We start from the raw sequence: 10,024 nt of genomic DNA on the forward strand, positions 1-10,024 counted from the left end.
AGGAAAATTGGTGCTCTCTCGCCATCTGGTGACAGTGAACACCTACTACGGTGGCGCTACCTTGTGAGGGCAGAGACAGCTGAGGACACTTGATTGAACATGGCAACCAGGTGGGGAATCTGCGGCGCAGGGAAGATCAGTGATAACTTCACTGTGGCTCTGAAAAAGCGTCCTGCTGAAGACCATCAGGTGGGTTTGTTAAGTTGCAGCGAAAATCACACAATTGAATTTCTTCGCAGTTCGGTGCAAAACATTATGTCGGGACCTCTCGGCTGTTGTTCTGACTAAAAGTTCAGCTAAAAATTTGTTTCTGCTTCCGAGCTGAACGGACAGGCTTAAAATTTGCATGCAGTAGATGTTAGCAAGTCATACAGAGTTGTAAATTACAGGCCGTGGTCGACATTTATTTGGACAAACTAGAAGCTCTTACCCTTTCAACGTCAAATATGCGATATATCTAGTTTTTTATATCTAGTTTCTTTTTATCTTACGGAAGACGGTCATTTGAAATTTAAGACACTGTAAATATCCAGTGCATCCACTGCATATTTATGCCCCATGTTGTGTTAATAATCTAGAAGTTTTCAATAAAATAGATCTACATTTATGTTGTAACATGATAAATTGTAATTAGAGGTCAAGTATGCTGTTGCAAGGTGCTGTTAAAGTAACAAAACATCTAGTTGGAAAATGTTGTCTATCATGTCGAAGTGTCAGACTTCATTGGAGTTTAATACTTTAACAATGTGTATTGAGATCCTCAGGAAGGTCGTTGTACTGTAACTGACTGTACTTGCAGGTTGTGGCTGTTGCAGCTTGTAAATTGGAAGATGCTCAGGAGTTTGCCAATAAACACAGCGTCTCTCGAGTTTATGGCAGCTATGAGGAGCTGGCCAGAGATCCAGACATGGGTCAGTGTCCATCTGCCAGAGGTTTTTCAGTTTATTTTTAATTGTGAAACTTTACAATACCTCCTGCTTTATATTAAATGTTTTATCCCGTTTTAATTTTATCTTTATCTTTCATACTGTTATTTCTGAAAATGACAGTATTCAGTGTTGTGTTTGACCTGTGTGCAGATATTGTCCATGTTGGAGTCATCCCCCCATACCATCTGAACGCCTGTAAACTTTTCATAAATGCTAAAAAGAATGTTCTAAGTGAAAAGTCGCTGGCCATGAACACAAAGGAACTGAAAGAGATTCTGGACTCTGCCAAAAAGAACAACGTCTTCCTCATGGAGGTAAGCATGTAGCAAACCAGGAAGAAAAAAATAATTTCTCTGTATACTGTGTACTATTACACACTTGAGCAGTTTAAAACATGTTTTCTCTCCAGGCTGTGTGGACCCGTTTCTTCCAGGCCTCTGTTGAGATCAGAAATCTGCTGGCTCAGGAGTACATAGGGGAGGTGAAGATGGTCCGTGCGGACTATAGTTTGCCACTGTTGCACATGTCTAGATCGGATCAGAAGGACCTCAGTGAAGGCGCATTACTAGGACTTGGTATCTATTGCCTTCAATTCATAAGTATGGTATACAAAGGAGAGAAGCCGGAGAGTATCCAAGCTAGAGGGGTCTGCCTGGAGACGGGTAAGGAGTTAACAGGATGAGGCATTCATGTAACCTCAGAGGCTGTGCCAAATCAGTGACATTATGTGAGATACTTTATACTCAAGTGAGTTAACATTTTTGTAATTGTGTGCCGATTCCTCCTGGGATGAATATTGAAAAGAAAAGCTGCTTACTTTTTAAAATGTTGACTTGAGACTCGCTGATCAACTTGTCAAGTATTGAAATCAGGAGATCTGATTTGATTAGTCAAATTCTAAAACATGTTTCCCCCTGTTTAAATGTTTCAAAAGTAAAAACCAAACTACCATTTTTGGTTTTAATAGGAAATGTCGGATTAATGCATCGTCAGCTTTCACACAAACCTTGAGCTGTCTATAAACTTTATTTTTCTGGCTTTGTTACAGTAAATAATTCCCTACTGTAGTTGCATATATTTTTACAACTTTTCTCTGCTCTGAAATGCCAGAAAACTAATGTAAAAAATGCTTTTAAAATGAAGAAAATGTAGATTAACCATCACAAATTAAAATAAGTACATCAGTTCAGACTTACAAAATGGATCATTTCATACCTTACAGTCTGACATAAAAGAAATGTTATCTAATTAGTATGCTCCCGAAGGTATTTTCACATCCTGATAGACCTTGTATAAACTCTAAATTAGCTTACAACTCTTTATTTTAAGCTTTTGTGGCTGCATTTTGAGTTTTAGCACCTTTTATCTACACTGTTGTATATTCTCCTCCCTGTAGGAGTGGATGAGACTGTGGCTGTCATTCTTAAGTATTCTAAGAACAGAATGGCGACATTTACCTGCTCTGCTGGGGTTGAGCTACACAGTGAAGCCATTATTATTGGGACGGAAGGCAAAATCCAGGTAGGTTACCAAGGATGGTATGGCAATAATTCAAAAGGACCATTGAGTATGTTTAGTCGTTCGAGTGTTTTTATGTAGAAGAAATTAGAAGTGTCTTCAAACTCTGGTTTGACATTAATCTGATCCACATGTTCCAGGTCCTTTCTCCTATGTGGTGCCCCACGTCAATCATTGTGGATAGGAAGGAGACCGAGTATCCGATACCTGAACGCTGCTTGTCTCTCAACTTTACCTACAGCACAGGGAAGCGTTACGAAGTAGAGGAGGTCCGCCAATGTCTGCTCAAGGGTAATGACTATAAAGTGTTCTGAAATATACAAGCAGAGAGCCTAAGGCATGTTACTTGGGTAGCTAACAATTGTTGCAACCCAGACAGCTCTTGGTGATGTAGTGAACTCTTAGTATTTGTGGGATTTGTGACCCAAATTCTCCACAAATGACTAAAATCCACAAATTCCTGGGCTCAGCTTTAAAAGAAGGTATAACTATCTATTGTAATAGTTCAAACACCAAATATATCTGCACTAAAATGCCCCAATCAAACCTTATTGGCACTTGTGCGGATGCTAACATCTACAGTCGTCTTTATTTTTATTGGGTGTGAACAGCTCCAAGAATAATCGATGAGTTTCCTGGATTAACTGCTTTGTAAACACCAGCTAATAGCATCAAGTAGCTCTGCTAATATTTATTGATAAACATTAGAGAAAAAAACAAAAATGACTTATCTGATACTGCCGGTTTTTGAATGGAGTCTAAATCTTATCATGAAACATTTTTCATGATAAACAATACAATGACACTGGTATTACAGACACATGCTGATGGAGAGCAGCAATGATGAAGACAAACAGTTCCATTATTTTTTTTATTGGAAACATTAGTGTAAAGGTTGTAGTAATCCCAGGTTGGAAGACCCTTAGATTTGTTGGATTTACCCACATAAATATTTTTTTAGATGTTGTACATGTCCAATAAATAACCATGAGTTCAGGTATCTGTGTGAACTCATGTACTTTGTTACAAACATCATATAGCTGTGATATTAAAAAAGCCACTTCAGGAATATTCATGAAATATGGGATGCTTGTGGTTCAATGCAGCAGGAGGGTGTATGTGGGGAAAAAGGAAAAATAGGAGGTCTTGGCAAAACTAAAAAGTTGAACAATTAACATCTTGTAAACGGGGTTTAAGTCAACTGCATAAGCTAATCTCTGAACTGTGGAGCATTTGTCGGTATTCACCCGACTAAGTAGGTTTCCCTTTGCAGGGCTGAAGGAGAGTCCAGTCACGCCCCATGCCTACACTCTGCTGCTGGCTGAAATGGGGGATGAGGTCCGCCGGCAGGTGGAAGTGGTGTACAGCCAGGACTGCCAGTAAAAGTTCAACTTTTTCATGCTGTGATTAAATACAAGAAATTTACAATGGAGACTAACTTACTCTGCTTCTGTTCCTGACAATCATTTTGGAGGAACATGGCAACCAGGTGGGGAATCTGCAGCGCGGGGAAGATCAGTCATGACTTTACTGTGGCTCTGAAAACTCTTCCTGCTGAAGACCATCAGGTGAGTGCGCCTGTTGCAACAGAGATAAATCCCACATGTGATTTAGATGAAACGTGCCTCTTTGTGTCATAGTAACATTCTTCCAGGTATTTATCTCCCTCCTGGTACTTTTTGTAAGATTTTTTTTTTATTACTTAAGCACGCATGATGTTGAATCGTGAAGCAGACGACTGTCAACGATTTTGTAAAACGTTTTCATTTTGATTAACAGCCAAGCTACCAAACTATCTACCATAAAGCACAGAATAGGATGCATGTAGCCTTTTCTGGAAAATGAGTCTGGGAGTAACAGAACTGGAAATTAACAATTGGACAACCTCAGTCATGCATTTTTACCAGTCAGGCAAATGTCACTTTTTTCCAACTACAAAACAAATTGAGTTTATATGAATGATGCCCTCTGCTGGATGATGAGTGAAAGTGCTAAAAACAGATTACTTGTGCAGGATTTTTAATAAAGTGGAATGATGTCTTTACCAAATAAGAAAATAACAGTTTACCTCTAAAGTATTTATAATTAATGTGTATCATCTGTGACTTCACAGGTTGTGGCTGTTGCAGCTCGTAAATTGGAGGACGCTCAGGAGTTTGCCAGAAAACACAACATCTCTAAGGCTTATGGCAGCTATGAGGAGCTGGCCAGAGATCCAGATGTAGGTCAGTGTCCTTCTGCCAGAGGCTTTTCAGTTTATTTTTAATTTCAAACCTTTACAATACCTCAGTATTGTTTTAATTTTCTCAATATTTCATACTGTTATTTCTGGAAGAAGATTGAAGAGCATCATTCAGTGTTATGTTTGACCTGTGTGCAGATGTTGTGTATGTTGGAGTCGTCCACCCATGCCATCTGAACGCCTGTAAACTTTTCACAAATGCTAAAAAGAATGTTCTGTGTGAGAAGCCGCTGGCCATGAATGCTAAGGAAGTGAAAGAGATTCTGGACTCTGCCAAAAAGAACAACGTCTTCCTCATGGAGGTAAGCCTGTAGCAAACCAGGAAGAAAAATAATTTATCTGTAAACGGTTTACTATTGCACAAAAGTTTTAAAACATGTTATCTCTCCAGGCTGCGTGGACCCGTTTTTTCCCAGCCTCTGTGCAGATCAGAAATTTGCTGGCTCAGGAGTACATAGGGGATGTGAAAATGGTCCGTGCGGACTATGGTGTGCCAAGATCAGATCAGAAGGACCTTGGTGGAGGAGCATTACTAGATCTTGGCATCTTTTGCCTTCAATTCATAAGTATGGTGTACAACGGAGAGAAGCCGGAGAGTATCCAAGCCAGCGGGATCTGCCTGGAGACGGGTAAGGAGTTAACAGGATGAGGGATTCATGTAACCTCAGAGGCTGTGCCGACTCGGTGACATTATGTGAGATGCTACTTTACACTCAAGTGAGTTGAGATTTTATATTGTGCCGATTCCTCCTGGGATGAATATTGAAAAGAAAAGCTGCTTACTTTTTAATATTTTGACTTGAGACTCGCTGATCAACTTGTCAAGTATTGAAATCAGAAAATATTTACTTGTCTCTGATTTGATTAGTGAAATTCTAAAAAAAAAATGCTTTTCCACTCTGAAAGTAAACAAAAGTAAGAACCAATCTACCATTTATGATTTTTAATAGGAAAAGTCGGATTAATTGTCAGCTTTCACACAGACCTTGAGCTGTCTGTAAACTTTATTTTTCTGGCTTTGTTACAGTAAATAATTCCCTAGTGTAGTTGCATATCTTACAACCTTTCTCTGCACATAGTTTTCTGGCATTTCAGAGCTTCTAACCAATGTAAAAAAAATGCTTTTAAAATAAAGAAAATGTAGATTAACCATCATAAATTAAAATGAGTACATCAGGCCTTAGAAAATGGATCATTTTATACCTTACAAATTAGAAATGTAATCTAATAAGAATGTTCCTAAGCTATGTTCAACTCCTGATGGACCTTACAGAAACTCTAAATTAGCTTACAACGTTTCATTTTCAGCTTTTGTGGCTGCATTTTGAGGATTGACATATTTTCTCTACACTGTGTTGTATATTCTCATCCCTGTAGGAGTGAACAAGACTTTGGCTGTCATTCTTAAGTATTCTAAAAACAGAATGGCAATGTTCACCTGCTTTACTGGGGTCCAGCTGCACAATGATGCCATTATTGTTGGGACAAAAGGCAAAATCCAGGTAAGTTACCAAGGATGGCATGTTTAGTAGTTTGTATTTTTATGTAGGAGAAATTAGAAGTGTCTTCAAACTCTGGTTTGACTTTAATCCAATGCACATGCTCCAGGTACCTTCACCGATGTGGTGCCCCACCTCACTGGTTGTTAATAAGAAGGAGACCCAATATCCGGTACCTGAACCCTCCTTGCCTCTCAACTTTACCAACAGCACAGGGAAGCGTTACGAAGCAGAGGAGGTCCGCCAGTGTCTGCTCAAGGGTAATGAGACATCAGCATTTTGCCTTCTGTAGGTCTGGTACCATTAGCTACAGAACCTCCTGCCCTCCAGAACTATCATGGAAGATGATGTTGTGCTTGAACCTACTGTTTCTGTGTAATCAAAACCCAGGTGTGATTTGTGGGGATGGCTTCTGTCAAAACAGTTTCATAAATGCAAGCAAACAAGATTCAGCAGAGTTAAATCACCATTCATTATTGTGGTGGATATATGGACACCCTGCGTATTGTACATGAATAGAAACCTAATTTATAATGGAAATACTTTATTTTGCAATGGTTTGAACGATCTGCCAGTTTATCAGCAATTTTTTTAAAATGGAGAATGTTTCATCACTTAATCTTGTAAAACATTTTTGTGCCTCATTAAATTTAAAGTGTTTCAAAATATACAGGCAGATGGAGCCTAAGGCATGTTTCTTTTGTAACTAACTATTGTTGCAACCCAGACAGCTTTTTGCAATATTCTGAACTCTTAGGATTTGTGACCAAACTGTTCACAAATGGCTAAAATTCACAAATTCCTGGGCTCCCCTATAAAATAAATAACTGCCTATTGTAATAGTTCAAGCACCAAATATATCTGTATCTGCACTAAAAAGCATCATGGAAACCTTCTTGACACTTGTGGTGAAGCTAAGCTCTACAGCAGGGGTGGGCAACTCCAGGCCTTGAGGGCTGGTCTCCTGCAACTTTTAGATGTCTCAACTTCAACACACCTTAGTCAAATAATGAGGTTGTTGGCAGGGCTCTGGAGAACTTGACTGCACTTAGGAGGTGATTCAGCTGTTGGATTCAAGTGTGTTGAACCAGAGAGACATCCAAGAGTTGCAGAACACAAACCCTCAAGGACCAGGATTGCAAATATTAATAAACAGTAGAGCAAAAAACATATCAAAAAATTGTATGTGAAAAATGGGAAGTATTGACAAAAGGTTGTACTGAACATGGCTAGAGGTGAACAATTGACATTTTGTAAAACGAGATTCAAGTCAACTGCATAAGTTCCTCTAATCTCTGAACTTCTGTGGAGCATTTGTGTCGGTAGACAGTCGACTCATCAATATGCTTGTCTTTGCAGGGCTGAAGGAGAGTCCAGTCATGCCTCATGCTGACTCTCTACTGTTGGCTGAAATGGACGATGAGATCCGCCGGCAGGTGGGAGTGGTGTACAGCCAGGACTGCCAGTAAAAGTTCGACTTATTCGTGTTGTGATAAAATACAACCAGTTTACAATGGAGACTAACTTACTCTGTTTAATTCTGGAATAGTCCATTTCATGTGATTAAAAGCGTTTATTTTTGTAGGAAAACAACACTACTTGATCTCCAACTTTGATTAACTTATTTTTGAAATATAAACCACTCAAGATGACCCCTCAGCCACATGAGACGGGTTAGGAAGCTGTTTAATATTTACATGTTACACACCAGCTTTGTATACAGATTTATTGAAACTCACTGAACACTGTCTACAATGAAATGTAAAGTCTTTGACAATCTGAAATAAATGTTATAGCAAAGTTCTAAAAAATCGCAAATCTGTTTTTCTTTATCCATCTTTAAAGGTTTGTTCAGCAAACTTTGCTTTGCTGAACAAAGCAAAGTTTGTTCAGCAAGTGTCTCCTTGAGTGTCTCAAGGAGACACTCTCAAGGAGTGTCTCTTTGAGACACTCCTTGAATGTCTCAAGGAGACATTCAAGGAGTTCGTCTCCTTGAATGTGTTAAAATTTGTGTAAAAGTGGACTATAGAGACTACAATTTTGTTTATGAATTGTATCAGCAGCAAGTTATTTATAAAAAAAAAAGCCAGTTTTCTTTAAATTGGTGTTTAAGGAAAAGTGTAAATAAACCAACCAGATCTTAAGTTAAAAAAAAAAATTGGTCGTGCAACAGGTGGTTGCAGAACATGACGGTGAGTCTTTATGTAATCTAGTTGTCTTTCTCTTGTTATAATTATACAGTGTATTTTGGTTATTTCTATTGTTCCTTACCTGACTGAAACGCCTCTAAAAATTAGTAATTGTTTTACTTTAAGAGCGGAAGCCCCTCCTTTATATTTCTTCTTCTGTGGTATTGTCTTTAAATTGTTTGCGCCCCTCGGACCCTCCCCTTTTGACCTGTTGTCCTGTGGGAGAGGTGAGTATTGTTTTCATCTAAATGCATCCAGTTTATTTATAGATCTGTTAATTGTGTAGGACTTGGAGCGGGCAGCCTATAACACGGTTGTTTGTTTGTTTGTTTTCGTCAGTTATGTTGTATAAAAAGTTTTATTTTGCTTATTTGAAAGTTGAGACATGGTACCCTCCCCCTCCTTTTGTCATGTTGTCCTGCGGGAGAAGACGTTGAGCCGGCAGCCTATATAACACGGTTGTTTTCTGTATGTACTAGTCAGAATCAGGGTCATTCTCTGAATTCGGTGCATTTTGTGTCACACAGGTTTATTTCAAATATTTGCATATAATGCAAACCACCTTTTTTGTTGTTGAGAAAATCAAGAAATAGAAATATCCACGTGTCTTGGTAATGCAACATGCAAATGTATTTAAAAATGTTATGGGTTGTTGAAGTGTAGAGGTCAGCCAAATGAGCATGTCCTCACTGACCAATATTAATTTGTCACAAATAATGCCCAGTAACTGTTATTTGTACCATTATAAACATCTTTGGTATACTTTAACCTAAAAAGAAATCTGAGAAAAATACATGAATTATTTATAAAATCGCACTTTTAATTATGTCCCTCCAAATTTGTTCAATCCCATAACAGCATGCAAATCCCTCCTTTTTATAAATTTCCTCGGTACCCTGGAAGTGACATCACTTATTTCTCTTGCCTCTCACACGGTAAAGAAATTTAAGTGTTAGAAAAGTTTCTTGCCTATACAAGAAACTGTATAATAACCCTCGCTATAACGCGGTTCACCTTTCACGGTCTCGCTGCTTCGCGGATGTTTTTGTGCATTTATTTTTCACACTGCATTGTGTTCTGCGTCCTGATTGGCTAAACCAGAGGTTCCCAAACTGTGGGCCGCGCCCCCAAGGGGGGGCCCCACAGTTTGTATGAGCTGGGTTTTTACCTTAGAATGGCCAACTCTGTTATTCCTCTGTCAATTTGATACAGTGGGGGCTTCCGCACTTCCCATATCTGTGTCTTCTGTCACTTTTATTAGCAGTTAAAACTGTTTAATCCGTTGTTAACATGTCGTAACCTGTTTTTCCGAGCCTCCATCAAACGCAACATGAGTGCTAAGACGCTCGCGCTGGGTCTACACCTGTGCGGCAGCGACGGAGACCTGCTGCTGCTTTGTAGAGCTGCTCAGGTTTGTGTTAGAATCGTGGCAGCAAAACACAAAGAACTTTTCAGTTTTTTCTCCAAACTAACCGACTGAGTTGAGTAAAGCTGCTGGATGCAGGTAATGTCGGCTAAAATATGACTAGCTAAATAATACAGTCCCTTAAATTTAACAAGTAGCCTGCAGGCTACTGATGTCTGTGTTCAGCTACAGCGATTCATTTTGCCACTCCAAAATAAGTTGACCCCCCATCCCCCAACTGT

The 10,024-nt window shown here is 39.1% G+C and overlaps 1 protein-coding gene across 38 annotated transcripts in view; it reads left to right on the forward strand.

The window, feature by feature from the left end:
* The window catches only part of LOC103154714 (uncharacterized), a 52,013-nt gene extending 44,014 nt beyond the window's left edge, over nt 1-7,999 (forward strand). For 36 of the 38 annotated variants that reach the window (XM_016662967.1, XM_016662986.1, XM_016662966.1 and 33 more), the window contains 10 exons: nt 2,326-2,450; nt 2,588-2,738; nt 3,721-3,826; nt 3,919-4,015; nt 4,561-4,672; nt 4,828-4,991; nt 5,081-5,318; nt 6,067-6,191; nt 6,298-6,448; nt 7,548-7,999. In XM_016662967.1, the coding sequence (XP_016518453.1) occupies nt 2,326-2,450; nt 2,588-2,738; nt 3,721-3,826; nt 3,919-4,015; nt 4,561-4,672; nt 4,828-4,991; nt 5,081-5,318; nt 6,067-6,191; nt 6,298-6,448; nt 7,548-7,657 (1,379 nt within the window). In that variant the 3' untranslated portion in view covers nt 7,658-7,999. The remainder of the gene's footprint in view (nt 1-2,325; nt 2,451-2,587; nt 2,739-3,720; nt 3,827-3,918; nt 4,016-4,560; nt 4,673-4,827; nt 4,992-5,080; nt 5,319-6,066; nt 6,192-6,297; nt 6,449-7,547) is intronic. The other 2 variants (XM_016662958.1, XM_016662970.1) reach the window with 2 other exon arrangements.
* The last annotated feature ends 2,025 nt before the right edge of the window (nt 8,000-10,024 follow it).

This window comes from Poecilia formosa, unplaced genomic scaffold (assembly GCF_000485575.1).
Source record: "Poecilia formosa unplaced genomic scaffold, Poecilia_formosa-5.1.2 Scaffold396, whole genome shotgun sequence".
In the NCBI taxonomy this organism is placed as follows: domain Eukaryota; kingdom Metazoa; phylum Chordata; class Actinopteri; order Cyprinodontiformes; family Poeciliidae; genus Poecilia; species Poecilia formosa.